Source organism: Rana temporaria, chromosome 4, assembly GCF_905171775.1.
Source record: "Rana temporaria chromosome 4, aRanTem1.1, whole genome shotgun sequence".
NCBI lineage: Eukaryota > Metazoa > Chordata > Amphibia > Anura > Ranidae > Rana > Rana temporaria.
The window spans coordinates 423,768,191-423,784,425 of record NC_053492.1 but is presented as its reverse complement, the minus strand read 5'-3'; the positions used below and the strand labels follow the sequence as shown (position 1 = coordinate 423,784,425).

Below are 16,235 nucleotides of genomic sequence, written 5' to 3'. Positions count from 1 at the left end.
ACGAGTGAATGGACAAGTAGCACAAGGCCTAAGAGATTCCGGGACTACTATCACTCTGATTCAAAAACATCTGGTAAAGCCAGAGAACGTGTCCACTCGCACAGTTGCCGTCCGGGTCGCAGGGGGTGCTGTATTTCGCGTACCCACCACCCGGGTGCACTTAGACTGGGGAGCCGGGTCAGGAAAGACCACAGTTGGTATCATGGACAACCTACCTGCCGAGGTGGTGCTGGGCAACGACATTGGCCCTCTGACTTCGGCTTATTTACCTACACCTGCTGCTGCTTGTGCCGTGACCACCCGCGTTGCTGGAATCAACCCACTTGCTGCTGAGAACCGGGTAAGACTACCTTCCCCGACATGTACTGTAGATCCGGCACAATATCACAGTCTAAAATGGGAATGTGACAAGTTGGCCAGTGAGAAATCAGAGATGCAACGACACTATGTCACGTATTATGAGATGTCCCGTGGCTTGAACATTGAAATGCACAAACAGGCGGAAATTGTCAAAAGATTAAATGGGATTTGCATCCAGGTGGTGCCGTATCTGTCCCAAGAGCATCAGCAACAGGTTTTGGGAGCCATTGAGAGAGCAAAGCAAGTGACTGTTCCAGAACTGAATTCTATTATTCACCGTCACCATCAGCTACCGACCTGGTAAGCCAATGGGAAGGCCGACGGACTGTCCAGGCAAACGGAACTTTTACCCTAACAGCAGACCGGACATCCCCAAGTTGATCCGAAAAGGATCAATCCGGGTCTGCCGGAGTGTTCCACAAAAGGGGGGCAGTGTAACGGATTATGGACTATTCTGCCTGGACATTGATAATAATTGCAGGATCTTGAGAGACTACAAGATGTTGGTTAATTGTGACCCCAACCAGTCAATATTCTATGACTCAGTCTAGTGACATGCTAATTGCGTCAGGGCCTGGGAGGCAGTCCATTGTCCTGGTGAAAAGGTGTTGTAATGGACAGGTGTTAATCCCAGGTCTGCTCTCAGAACTATAATTATGCATGCTAAAAACTGTTTATGTGTGATAACACTGTCTCTGTATGCGGAGGCGAAACGTCTGCCTAGGAGACGGAGTGGGTGAAGGTTTTGTTGTTATTAATTAAAGAAGGTTTAGTAATTAGCCTTAGTGTGTGATGAGGGGGGAGTGTCATTTGTTTCTGTACAGTTGTAACCAGATATAAGGAGGAAAAATGTGGAAAATAGAGTCAGTCTGCTTGACCCTTCAAACGTAGCACGTCTCGTTTCTTGGAAGGGCGTTCGATGGGATATACCGGCGGTACCTGCATATCGCAGCTTGCCAGGGAAAAGGACGTCGCCAACGGCTGAGACCCTCACTACCAGTGGGTAGCCGTTACAATAAGCAACATCTTCAATAAAAAAAACAGGATGAAAATTACAGTCAACATTAACTAAATGAGATTTGTCAGTGATATTAAATGAACATGCTCTGATAATCACTATGTCTAGAACATCATACAAATGCATTCTTTGATTTTTTATATTCGCCATTTTTTACTTATGTATTTATTTTTATATTCGTGATGTTTTTGTATTCATAATCATATATGTACACTATATTACCCAAAGTTTACTGGTATCCCAATCTTAGGCCGTAGGGTTCAATATTTAGTTGATCTACCCTTTACAGCTATAACAGCTTCAACTGTTTTGGGAAGGCTGTCCACAAGGTTTAGGCACTGATAATATCTGGGATGTCTACTAGACTCTTGTTTGGACAGATTTAATTGAGTTATTCCTAAGAATTACAGGCCTACAATATAAAATGCCAAACGCAAAAATTTGACATAATCATACCATCAGGGAGATTAATCATTACGAAGTAAAGGAGGTAGAGTACATTCCTACTGATTTTGGCAGAATTTTCAGGTAAGAAACTTCGCACCAGCTTTACTAAAAATGATTCCTTTATGCAGTGAGACATGATATAACATACTGAAACATAGCTTTAGGGTTTACATAAATTATAATGTTTACTGAGGCATACAGTATTTTAGCTAAGGCTGCATTGTTTTTTGTTTTCTTTATTTTAGAGCCAAATAATGTTCAGTAAGGATTGTATGAGAAGTTTCTCTGCCCCTGAGCCAGAGAAGGAGCTAAAGATCGTCCTGTCCAATCTAATAAATCAGCTTGGTGAACTGGCTGAAATGGCTCTGGATATTCCCCTTCCTCACCAGAAAACAACTCTGGAAGCCCTTTTGACCATCTATGTACATTGTAGAGATGTACTGACTGAACTGATAAAGAACAAAGTGTTCATTCCAGAAGATTTTGAATGGGCAAGGTATTGTTAACTAGGCTTTTGTTGGACATCAGAGTGGATAATTAGTTAGGGTTTGTGTTCCTCTTATGCCTTGTACACACGGTCTGACTTTTGACCATGCAGAAGTCTGCCGTAAGTTCGTCGGAAGTCCGACGGAAAGAAAGAGAACAGTTTCTCTATCTAAGGTCCGTCGGACTTCTGTAAAAAAAAAAACAGATGGAGGCTACACACAGCTGGACTTTCCGACAAAAAAAGCCCGTCTGACTTTTTTTCTCGGAAAGTCCGGCCGTGTGTATGAGGCATAAGGAAACTTTGGGGGTGATTTACTTAAGGCAAATAAGCTGTTCATTTTGCAATGGAAGTTGCACTTTGTAAGACAATTCACCCCAGAGCTTAGTGAATAAGGCAAAGCTCTGCTGACGTCCAACATACAATCATGTGCAAGAAAAATACTTGCACATGATTGGGTATTCTTTGCAAATTGAAACTTTACCACCTTCACTAAGCTCTGGGGCAAATTCTCTTGAAAGTGTAACCTTCCTTGCAAAGTTAACAGCCTATTTGCCTTTAGTAAACCAACCCCTCTGAGTGGAGTTTGTATGTTCTCCCTGTTATATGCATCAGTTTCCTCCTACAATTCAAAAACATACAGGTAGTATATATAGACTGATGTTAATACTTCCTAGAATGCTGTAGAAAACGGTCAGTTTTTTAATTAATGATTCAAATAAATTGTGTAGTTCTTATAGGACTGTTTAATCAAGGTTTAAGAATCCTATGTGATCAAGGTCCATAGATGGAATGATTATCGATGGTAATGTTGTAGAGCAAAGCTTGGCTCCAGGCAAAGACATTATTTACGAAAGGCAAATCCACTCTGCACTACAAGTGAACTTGGAAGTGCAGTCGCTTTAAATCTGAGGGAAAGATCTGAAATGAGGGGAAGCTCTGCTGATTTTATCATCTAATCATGTGCAAGCTAAAATGCTGTTTTTTATTTTCCTTGCATGTCCCCCATAGATCTACAGCAGCTGCACTTGAAAGTGCACTTTTAGTGCAGCGTGGATTTGCCTTTCGTAAATAACCCCCAAAATTAAAATACATTTATGTGAATTGCCCCACCCATATGAACCCAACTTATTCTAGGTGTACCATTTTTATTTTGCTTGTGTTTATGTGGATAGACGCTTAGGCTCCCTGCACATTGTGCTTAAAAACTTTGCTGCCTGTAAAAGCAGCCTGTAGAAGCAGCTCAATGTTATCCTATCTGTCAATGCACATTAGGACGATTACGGGCATATTTTGGGCTCAATGTTTAGAGGCAGGAAAAGAAAACCCTTCTGGTTTGCGTTTCTGATTGGAGCTAACTGGCAGAAAAATAAAAATAAAACTCTCATAAACTCGTCTAAATTTTGTACAAAAAACATTCTCTATTTTCTGCAAAGTGAACTGGGTCTTTACCTGCCACTGAGCTGTCCTGGGTTTCTGATGTGTCCCTGCACCTATATAAAGTAATACCAAACAATATCCTTATTCTCCAAAAGTAATCCATACACATCTGTTACTTAATGCCCATGTAATCTATTTTATGATTTGTCCAAATCATTTGGTAGATGGGGGATTATGGTGTGGGGTTGTTTTTCAGGGGTTGGGCTTGGAATCCAACCTCTAACATAAAGTCAGATCGCAGCAGCAATAGAAGGTACATTTTGGAGTTAAGAAAAACAACTTTATTTTTTTATCAGAAATGGGTTACCTCCATTGCATACCGATTTCATTTCTATTGCATTTCTATTTCTATATGCAGTATATCTCAAGATGCAAGCTCTGGTAGACTGGCGTTAAGTACTGCACTTTACAGAGGGGCTTTGGCACAGCAATGCAAAAAACATTAACTCTTGTTTAGACTTTTAGGCCCCTTTCAATGGATGGCCTGCTCGGAACCCCACTGAAAAACGATACGATATCGGATTGGATGAGATCTGATGCTGTCCGTTTTTCATCCGATCTCTCCCTAGGAATCAGCGGTGCTCTGACAGGCCTCTCCCTGCTCAGTGGGCAGAGACAGACCTGTCATCCGCCAGCTCAGCAGAGATCAACGGAGCAAGCTCCTGCTCAGCTGGTGGACTCCGCTGAGCGGATCCACCTTGTGTGGAAGAGGCCTTAGGCTGCGTACACACGATCAGTCAATCCGATGACAACGGTTTGAAGGACCGGGGGGCAATAAGGACATTTAACAGAGATGGGAGCCTACTGTAGAAGAATTAAACCCCAGTTAGGGTTTCCGCAATTTTTACTACATATGACTTGCTATCACCTCGGTTTTCTTTTCAGGCAACTACGATATGAGTGGAATGACCAGAATAACTCATGCTATGTAGTGCAGGGCAGTGCCTCCTTTATCTATGGCTATGAGTATTTGGGCTGCTCTTCGCGCCTTGTTATAACACCTCTCACTGATCGCTGTTGGCTGACCCTGACCGGAGCTCTGGACTTGCACCTTGGAGGGTCCCCAGCAGGGCCAGCTGGGACTGGAAAAACAGAAACCGTCAAGGATCTGGCCAAAGTAGGTCACTGTTTGAAACAGGGAACATTTCTTTATAAGTCTTTATGCTGATAAGAAATTATTGTTGTTCATATTGTTTTATTTTTATTAACAGGCTTTAGGAAAACAGTGTGTGGTGTTTAATTGTTCAGAAGGCCTGGACTACAAGGTACGTTTAGTAAATGGCTTTTATGGTTTTCCATGAAGATTTAACTATTTCACCCTGAAAGCATGGCAGAGTGAGTTTACCTTTAGAAAATATGATCTGACGCGGCACACAGTATTTGCAGCCCTGAAGCCTGTATCCATCATAATGCTCCCAATGGCGAGTAAGCCTTCTCATCCATCCTAGAAGAAATAATTGGTTCCTATTGATCAGCATGGTCACATGGCTGTGCTGACCAATGAGCATTATGATGCTAACAGGGTCCAGGGGTGCTAGTGCAGTGTACGGTGCATGGGTCATCTTCTTTAAAAGTAAACTTTTAATTTTCCTTTTAAGAATGTCTGATGAAGGATAGTAGGAGGGTTGGGCTGACCAGGGCCTTGATTAGTTTTGGTACTTTTGCAATTTTTGAAAACAACTTGGCATTAAATGAAACTGTCTTTAGGTTTACAGTTCAAAAATTGTCGGAAGCAAAAGGGGATAAGGCGGGCATTTCAAGAGCTCAAATCTGTTAGACTCTAAAGCAGCCTTTTCAACCTTACTACCTTGTAGGAGGCCTTGAAATATTTTTCAGGTCTAAGGGAACCCCCTGTTTCAAATTATTATATACACATAATTATATCTACAGTTATTGGTACATTAGCGTGTTTAGTTGTAGCTATTAGCTCTGAGGATGGGTACTTGTCTTCCAAAATACATCAGATTCTAACTGCAGATATTGGGTATCCACCATGCTGGAGTGGTGATTTGATGGGCTTTTATATCTTTTAATATCAATTTAATAAATTGAATATGGTGTTAAAGGTAATGCACTAGGCGTTTGCTCCCTCCTTTCTTTTCTTTGCCAGTTGTAGCTATGTTAATAAATAAAATAATAATATCTATTATACCAAAGTGGATAATTTTTGGAGCAATTTAAAGAGTAATAATGAAAAAACAAAGAATAATAATGGACAGAATAGATACACCGATAGTGAAAATGATCACCTCACACTGGTGATCATTTTAGGACTCTTGCATTAGGGTTGGTAGAGAGGGGCCCTCCTACATTGACAGCCAGATGAAAAAGGCCTGCTTTAATTGGTGGTCAGTGGGAAAAGGGCCGCCTTATATGGGTGGTTAGTGTTTTGCCCCTTTTAGGCTGGATTCACACATGTGTGGTACGAATTCCAGCTCAGTTTTCTCTGCAAAGAGAAAAAAACAGCTGTTCATCGGTTTCTCTCCATTGGAAAGGTGAGGATCAGCTGAGCGGGGAGAGGGGGGAGGTGTAGTGAGGAGGGAAAGCGAATGCCTGTTTACAACAGAACACATCTGCGAATCAGATTCGTTCCCATAGAAGAATATGTGTCTTCAATTCGTACCGCACTGCCTAGAAAACACACATGTATCAGGTGTATTTTAAATGATAGACAGAATATCAACCATAAATCTAGGAAAAAAACATAGGATGCAAATGTTATAAATTGAGTTGCAGTTCAGTGACTAAAATAAGTATTTGATCCCCCTACCAACCAACAATAATTCTGGCTCCCACAGTCTGGCTACAGTATGTGCTCATGTGGTACACAAATTAGCCCTGTCAATTTAAGAAGATGCTCCTAACAAAAACATGTTAGGTGTATAAAAGACACCTGTCCATAGAAACTTTTTCTGCCATTCAAACCCGCTATCATGGGCAAGACCAAAGAGCTGCCAAAGGACATTAGGAATAAGATTGTAGGCCTGCATAAGGCTGGAACGGGCTACAAGACCACCAGCAATAAGCTTGGTAAGAAGGAGACAACTGTTAAAGAGATTATTCGCAAATGGAAGAAATACAAAATAACCATCAATCTCCCTCAGTCTGGAGCTTAATGCAAGGTTTCACCTCTGGGCATAAGGATGATCATGAGAAAAGTGAGGGGTAAGCCCAGAACTACACAGTGGGAGCTTGTGAATTATTTCAAGGCAGTTGGGGCCACAGCCACCAAACAAACCACTGGTAACACAATACGCTGCCATGAATTGATATCTCCTGCAGCGCCCCCAAGGTCCCCCTCCTCAAGAAGGCAAATGTACAGGCCCGCCTGAAGTTTGCCAGTGAAGATCTAAATGATTCAGAGAAGGATTGGGATAAAGTGCTATGGTCAGATGAGACCAAAATTTAGCTCTTCGACTCGCTGTGTTTGGAGGAAGAAAAATGCTGACTATGACCCTAAGAACATCATCCCTACAGTCAAGCACAGAGGTGGAAACATTATGCTTTAGGGCTGTTTTTCTACTAAAAGTACAGGCCGACTTTGCCGCATTGAGGAGCCAATGGATAGTGCCATGTATTGTAATATCTTGGAGAGAGAACATTCTTCCCTCATCTAGAACACCGAAGATGGGCCATGGATGGGTCTTCCAGCATCACAATGACCCAAAACCTACCGCCAAGGCAACAAAGGAGTGACTCAAGAAGAAACACATTAAGGTCATGGAGTGGCCTAGCCAGTCTCCAGACCTTAATCCTACAGAATTTTTTTGGATGGAGCTGAAACTTCGAGTTGCCAAGCGACATCCAAGAAACCTAAAGGATTTAGAGAAGATCTTTAAAGAAGATTGGATGGAAATCCCTCCTGAGATGTGTTCACACCTGGTAACCAGCTACAAGAAACGTCTTACCTCTCTGCTTGCCAACAAGGGGTTCTCCACCAAGTACTAAGTCATGTTTTGCTTGGGGATCGAATACTTATTTTACCAACTGAACTGCAACTCAATTTATAACATTTGTATCATGTGTTTTTTTTCTGGGTTTTTGGTTGATATTCTGGGGTTGATTTGCTAAAGGCAAATAGACTTTGCAAAGTGCAGTTGCACTCTGCAAGTGCAGTTGCTCCAGAGCTTGGTAAAGGAGGTAAGGCTTAACTTTGCAAAGGATACCTAATCACGTGCAAGGAAAAAAAAAAAAAAAACAATTTTGCTTCCACATGATTGGATGATGGAAGTCATCAGAGCTTCTACTCATTTACTAAGCTCTGGAGCAGCTGCACTTGCAGAGGGCAACTGCACTTTGCAAAGTGCAAAGTATATTTGCTTTTAGTAAATCAACCCCTCTGTCTCTCATTTAAAATACACCTATGATAAAAATTATAGACCCGTCATTTCTTTGTGAGTGGGCAAACGAACAAAATCTGCAGGGGATCAAATAATTATTTTTCCCACTGTATAGATAGTCAGTTGAGAAGAGCTCCCTTACATTGGTGGTCAGTGGAAAAATGCCTCCTTACATTGGTGGTTAGTGTAGTGCCCCCTTACATTTTGGATCAGAAAGAATGACCCCTTTACATACATTTAAAAATATTATTGGTGGAAGTGGTTGCTAATCTACCTGAAAGAAGAAAAGATTCTACCTTGGTCCCATGCTGATGCTTCGACTGAGTGATGTATGTCCTTGAACAATTTACACTGCTGAAAGAACCCCTAGTACCCTCTGGAGGCACCCTAGAGTTCCAGGGTACCCTGAATGAGAAAGGCTGGCCTAGAGAGTACACTTTGGTTCAGGGTCTCTCCTGGCATACAAACAACATTTAGCTGCTAACAAAAAGTATGTGCAAGTTCGTTTTGGTGCCTGACCTAAGGGAGTTCAGTTAACTTTGAATCCATGATTTTAATGCTGTTTGAAATTGATTTTAGATTCATTTATGGAGTTCAAAAGTTAGTTCCAAGTTCCAAAGCTTTTTTTTTTTGTGATATATACATATACAACAAAGCCAGATGGCTAGTAATCTCCTATACTCTATTATAGATGATGGGAAAATTCTTCTCAGGAATGGCTCAGTCTGGATCCTGGTGCTGTTTTGATGAATTCAACCGTATTGACGTGGAAGTTCTGTCCGTAATTGCTTCGCAGGTTCATGCTATCAAAATGGCAAAAGACAGTCAAGCCATAAGGTAAGCAATCATTATGTAGTACTCTGCCGCTGCAGTGCCGCAAACCTAAATTAAATGGGTTGTAAAAAAACTAATACACATTGTTAACTGCAAAGTGCTAACAGAAAGAAAAATAATTAGTTTGGTCTGTGATGGAGATTGTTAACCACTTATGCCCCAGACCATTTGGCTGGCCAAAGACCAGAGCACTTTTTGCGATTCGGCACTGTGTTGCTTTAACTTTGCGGTCATGCGACGTGGCTCCCAAACAAAATTGACGTTCTTTTTTTTCCACATAGTTTTTTTTTGTGGTATTTGATCACCTTATTTTTGCGCTATAAACAAAAATAGAGCGTCAATTTTGAAAAAAAAGCAATATTTTGTACTTTTTGCTGTAATAGATATCCCCCAATTTTTTTTTTAAGAAGCAAATTTTTTCTCAGTTTGGGCCGATATGTATTCTTCTACATATTTTTGGCGTAAATTGATTGGTTTGAGCAAAAGTTATGGCATCTACAAAATAGGTGATAGTTTTATGGCATTTTTACTATTATTTATTCTTTATTAGTAATGGCGGCGATCTGCGTTTTTTATCGTGACTGCGACTTTATGGCGGACACATCGGACACCTTTGACACATTTTTGAGAACAATGTAATTTTTACAGCGATCAGTGCTATAAAAATGCACTGATTACTGTGAAAATGACTCTGGCAGTGAAGGGGTTAACCACTAGGTGGAGCTGAAGGGGTTAAGTGTGTCCAAGGGATGTGTTCTAACTGTAGGGGGGATGGGCTATGTGTGACACAACACTGATCTTCGTTCCCGATTACAGGGAGCTGTGATCAGTGTCCTGTCACCAGGAAGAATGGGGAAATGCTTGTTTACATCAGCATTTCCCCGTTATTCCTCTCAGTGAGACGATCGCAGGTAACCCCGCGGACATCGAGGGGCCCCTCACACAGCTTCAGGCATGGGCCCCCTGGAGCAGAAATCCGGGGGGGAAGTGCGGGGGGGCCCTTTACAAGAAAAAGAAGAAATTAAGAAAAATTTAAAAAAAGGGGCGTTGCCATCCGGGACCTCCGGACCCTTTAATAAAAAAATAAAAATAAACCTCTGGGCCCTTTAATAAAAAATAAAAAATAAACCTCTGGGCTCTTTAATAAAAAAAATATATAAAAAAATAAAATAAACATTTATATAAAAAAAGGGGGGTTTGCCACATGGGGCCATGGGGACCTCTGAGCCCTTTAATGACAAAAAATATATATATATAAAAAAAAAGAAATAAAAAGAAAAAAAAGAAATAAAATAATATAAAAAAAAATATTTTTTTTTACAAAAAAAAAGGGGGGGGGTTGCCATCCGGGGCCCTGGGGACCTCTGGGCCCTTTATAATAATAATTATATATATATATATATATATAAAAAAGATATTTTTTTTTATAAAAAAAGGGGGGTTGCCATCCGGGGCCCTGGGGACCTCTGGGCCCTTTAATAATAATAATAATCATAATAAATATATATATGTATATATATATATATATATATATATACCGTATTTATCGGCGTATGCCATGCACTTTTTTGCCCTGAAAATCAGGGCAAAATCGTGATATACGCCGATACCTGCTTCCCGCGCTGTACACTCGGGTATAGTCGGGCAGGCTCGGCTCCTCTCGCGGTCACGTCCTGTACGTCCTTTACGCGAGAGGAGCCAGTGGTTCAAACACAGCGCGGGGCCGCCGATGGACGCGATGGACGACAGGCAGGACGCGATGGACGACGGGCAAGACACCGACGAGGGGCATCCAAACTGTAAGTATTTTTTTTTTCCCAGGAATTTTCCTTCAAGTTCGGGAATGCGCGCTATACGACGGGGCGCGTTATAGCATGATAAATATGGTGTATATATATATATATATATATATATATATATATATATATAAAATAAATAAAAAAATATATTAAAAAAATATTTTTTTTTTATAAAAAAGGGGGATTGTCATCCGAGGCCCTAAAAAAAATAAAAAAATAAAGATTTTTTTTTTTTAAAGGGGGTTGCCATCTGGGCCCCTGGGGACCTCTGGGCCCCTTATAGGTGTACTGCCTGTACCCCCTTGATGGCGGCCCTGGCGACCTATATACACGTAGATTTGCCCACAGGAGACATTGTGTTGACGTATATATGCGTGAGCCGGTCCTTAAGCGGTTAACTTGCTTGCATCTTTTTCATGCAGATGCATTGCAATTTGAGTCATTGAGCCATTGCTCATGAATGGGCTCAAATCGCACCACACAGAATCGCATGTGATTTGCACAGAAATGTGGTGCGATTCCTGTGTGAATCACATGTGGTGTGCAGTGTGAACCAGGGCTTAAGTAGAACTTTACATAGTGGACTTTGTTCATTATATATCCTGTTTTGATGATTTTTCGTTGGTGAAGATGTAAAGAGTTTGTTTGTTTGCTGGGAGTGCCTGCTGGCTTTTGAAATATATTGTCAGCGGTTTATAACATTGGTAGTTTGTGTTTGATGTGTCTTAAAGTGGAACTAAAGTCTAAAAAGAAAAAACTTGGAGCAGGCAGGTGCTTTATTGGAGCAGAGACATGGAATGTCTCTTTTGCAATCAAACAAACCTACCTGCCTGCCCCGTCTTCTGTAAAATGTTCACTGAGCTGCGCATGTGCACAGTGCCTGAATGACTGCACTCCTGCGCATGTGCAAGAGTGAGGTCATCCCATACCAGACATTCAAGATGGCCAAAGAAAAAAGTCGGAGAGAATATTTTTGGAGCTTAGTTCCATTTTAACACGTTTGTTCATTTGCATAGAAAAAAAGTTTTGTTGATGTATAGTATGCCTTCCATTAGTATGTGATGTACACACATTACAATCAGATCAAAATTTGAATATTTAATTCATTTTTTTAATTTTTTCCAAGACAAATTAAAAAAATAGGCAATTGAGCAGGACCAAGAATTATAATTTTCCATGCAGTCGAAATTGTGTGTGGGATCGTTAACAAGAGTTTCTTGTCAGTATGATTCCTAATTAATAATTTCTGAACCCCAAAGTTACCGTATTTATCGGCGTATAACACGCACCCTAACTTTAAGAGGGAAGTTTCAGCCCCCTGCGTATAACACGCAGGCACAGTTTTCCCTCTATTTTCAGGGTAAAAAAGTGAGTGTTATACGCCAATAAATACAGTAGATATATATCAAACAGACAAACTTAATCAGGGTTTTTTTTATTTTATAAAAAATTCAACCAGGAAAAAAAACACTTCAACACATCTAGAAAACAAAATTTGGTTGGTGTCCTCCTGACATTAATCCTAGTTGTAAATGTAATGACCAAATGTTCACTCATAAATGGACTTAAGTATACGCTTGGGCAATGAATTATTGATAAATCTCTGTACTTCTATTTCTGTGGATTTAAATTGTTCTTGTGTTTTCGGTAGGTTTATGTTCGAAGGAAGAGAGATCCGTCTGAATATGTCGTGTGGAATTTTCATTACCATGAATCCGGGGTAGGTGCAAAGCCGACACCATTTCCTGACACAGGGAATAGTAAATGTTCTTCCCAATAAATTATACATATAGGTAGAACATTCAGAATTAACGAGTAGTGGGACTACCCTCCCCAAGGTAATGAGAAATATTTTTCTTTTTGGCTTCCTAATTGGCTTCCCCCATTCATATCAAATGTCTGGATCAAAACAGGGCTTGTGGCTGGTGTGTTTTTAATAGAATGGTGTGCATAATACATGGAGTGCCTTTATGGGATGGTAGAACCCATTACTATTTTAAGATTCTCAGTTCCGTCCCTGTGGGGTTATGTATTGGAATATACAGAAGTTCTCAGTATAGGCTGGTTTTAGCGGCAATTTTTTTTACAGTACAGTAAAAGTTTTACTCTTCATTAAAGATATTACAGACTCATTCAGCAAGGCAGTGCAAAGTACAGAAGCCATTCAAAAATGATCTTGTACGAATGTGATTACAGAGCATGTATGTTTTGGTTGCTATAGGTTTTTATTGACTTTTGCTATTTTTTTCATTGACTAAATGCTAATGCATGGTGCTGTTGTATTAAAGTGGATGTACACCCACTCTCATCCTTTCTAAACTACAGCCATAGTGCTGATCTATAAGGATATACATGACTCCTGCATGTATCCTTACCTGTCAAATGTCTCCCCTCTGTCTGTTATAAGTGTAGAGGGGTCATCCTATCAGAGACTATTTATAGCCTGAATCTTCATCGGAGCTCCAGCCACATTTGACGAAGGTGCCTACACACCATCGTTTTTTCACAATGCTCTAGCAAAGCGAGGTTACGTTCACCAAGTTTTTCCATTGAAGCTCGCTTCATAACTAGCTTCTGTGCATGCGCGGGTGTAAAAACGTTGTTTTAGTAATATTCCTTCATTCAATAAAAACTATTGAAATATAAAAACGTCGTTTTAAACGTCATTTTTTGCTACACACGGTCAATTTCTGTGAAGTAAAAAACGACGTTTTGAAAAACGACACATAAAATTGAAGACATAAAACGGCGTTTTCCCCCACACACGGTCATTTAAAGTGACGTTTTTAAAAACGTCGTTTTTTTTTTCATCACATAAAGTGATGGTGTGTACGCGGCATTAGGCCTGAAGCCTGGGCCTGAATCCACCGGAAGGCCGACCATCCAGAGAGAAGCAAGACCAAGGGTGTCCAGCCTGTGTTCCAGGAGACCGGAGAGTTCGCCAGCTGACGATTGAAGAGCAGTGGGGAGCCAGATACCGGAGACCGTGTGTTACGGAGCAGTGACTGATCGTTTGTCTTTGTGAAGTACTCAGGCGGATCAAGTCTGTTCGGGTGAGAAGGCACATGCCCAAAGTTTTCTACCTTACGTCAGCTTATAACTTAGTGACTTACTGACGCTGACCGGAGATCAGTTCACCTGCATTGGTGTTTATCATACCCTGTTTAACTGAGTTTATTCCTCCTTTTACCCTTTTGGATTACAATTCCCAGCTGTTGATTGATTTCTCTTCTCCCCTGCAGCTGGCACTAGCTGACACAGGATCCCATGACTGGGCTAGAGAACAGGCTGAAAATGCCAGTTGCCTGCCTGTTATGCTGATGATTTGGCTTCAGTATTTCTTGAATTAATGACCTTAATCAAGCCTCTACAGATGAGGCATTCTGGCATTCCTGTTCTGCATGCTTGTTCTGGATCTGTGATCCAAGAGTATTGAGGCCAAGCATGGGTGGATAGTAACAGGCATTTTCAGAAGAAAGTCAGCAAAGGAAGCCCCTGAGTTTCTGTCATATCAGATGGACATCAAAGACTGGGGAGATAAGGTCAGCTTTATAAAGCACCAGGCATTTTCCATCAGGTCAGACTCCGCCAGTCATGGTAAACAGCACAGGAGGAAAAATCTTCAGCTGTGGCTATTGTTTACTAAAACAGTGCCTGCATCTGACTGGATGCAGGAGCTGTTCAGCTGACAATATTCCACCCTACTGATTTGATTGTATGAATTATGGCTGGTTCATCAAAAACTGGATGAAATAATATCCTCTGTGTAGGGCTATTATATTCAGACAGCGGCAGCACCTGCCGCTGTCTGAATAGCTGCACATTGACTGCACCTAATTAGCTGCAATCACTGTTTAACCTCAAAATTTCCAACCAACTTCTTTGATTTTTTAGTCAAAGTGTGTCCAGACACGTGTTGCTGCCTCAGCAGAAACCAGCCAAAATTCAAGCCATGTATGAAAAGATTCACAGAAAGAGTAGAACAATGAAGCACAGTTAGGCCTCGTACACACGATAGGTTAACCAGAGGACAACGGTCTGAAGGACCGTTTTCATCGGTCCAAACCGATCGTGTGTAGGCCCCATAGGTTATTTAACCTTAGGTTAAAAAAATGGCAACTTGCTTTAAAATTTAACCGATGGATTGCTAACCGATAGGTCAAAACCGATCGTTAGTATGCACAACCATCGGTTAAAAATCCACGCATGCTCAGAATCAAGTCAACGCATGCTTGGAAGCATTGAACTTCGTTTTTTTTCAACACGTTGTTGTGTTTTACGTCACCGCGTTCTGACACGATCGTTTTTTTAACTGATGGTGTGTACGCACGACGGACCATCAGTCAGCTTCATAGGTTAACTTGGACAACGGTCCTTCAGACCGTTGTCCTTTGGTTAACCTATCGTGTGTATGAGGCCTTACTGTGCAGTACTAAAGAATAATAAAACCTGACAGAAGATCTAATTCTACTTAGCTCAACCCAAAATGAAATACGTGGCTGGAAAAAGATCTAGCTTGAAGCAACGCTGTTTGAAGTACATGGCTCTTCATTTTATTCTCCTTGTGCGGTATGAGAGAATGGAACAAAGTATTTAGTTGATTGCTGTCCTTCAGACCCCTTCTTCTGAAAAACTCAATATTTGTCCTTTCAGATATAGTGGCAGAGTGGAGCTTCCAGACAATTTGAAATCCCTATTCAGACCTGTCTCCATGATGGTCCCGGACTACCAGCTCATTGCAGAGATCATGCTCTTTTCTGAGGGATTCAAAGCAGCAAAACCTCTGTCAGGGAAGCTGGTGAATCTGTACCAGCTGTCCAGTAAGCAGCTTTCCCAGCAGGTATGACCCTTATCATTGTATTACCTTTTATTTATCCATTTAGACAGGGTCAGAATGATCCATCTGACTAGACATGTGCAATTTGTTTAGTTCCAAATTATTTTTTTTTAACAAATTTTGACAAATTTGTTAATTTCCGAGATTTCCGGATTTCCGAAAATTTCTAATTTCCGAAAATTCAAACTTTCGAAATTTCAGGAATTTTGAAATTTGAAATTTCGGTAATTTGAAAATTTGAAGTTCGGAAATTAGAAATTTCGGAAATTCGAACATCGGAAATTTGAGAGTTAATCCAAAAATTTGAAATTCTAAGATTCGAAATTCGAAAATTAGATATCTATATCAGAAAATTTGAAAAATCTAAATTCGAAAATTTGAAAAATCTAAATTCGAAAATTTGAAATTCAAAGTTAGGAAATTTGAAAATTGAAAATGTTACTGATTTTCTTTCTTTCTTTCAGATTTTCAAAAATTCGAAAATTCAAAAATCTAAAATTCGAAAATCTAAAATTTGAAATTTAAAAATTTGAAAATTACAAGATTCGAAAATCTAAAATTTAAAAATTCAGAATTAGAAAATTCGTAAATGAGAAAATCTGAAAATTTAGATTTTCAAATTTTTTCAAATTTCCAAATTTTTTAATTTCCGAAAAGCAAAAAAACTAATGAAATG

The 16,235-nt window shown here is 40.3% G+C and overlaps 1 protein-coding gene across 1 annotated transcript in view; it reads left to right on the top strand.

Moving 5' to 3' along the window:
• Positions 1-16,235, top strand: part of DNAH14 (dynein axonemal heavy chain 14) — a 340,790-nt gene that overhangs the window by 154,199 nt on the left and 170,356 nt on the right. Inside the window, 6 exon segments of the mRNA XM_040347836.1 lie at positions 2,071-2,321; positions 4,635-4,866; positions 4,961-5,014; positions 8,781-8,926; positions 12,374-12,442; positions 15,376-15,562. Coding sequence (XP_040203770.1) covers positions 2,071-2,321; positions 4,635-4,866; positions 4,961-5,014; positions 8,781-8,926; positions 12,374-12,442; positions 15,376-15,562 — 939 coding nt within the window.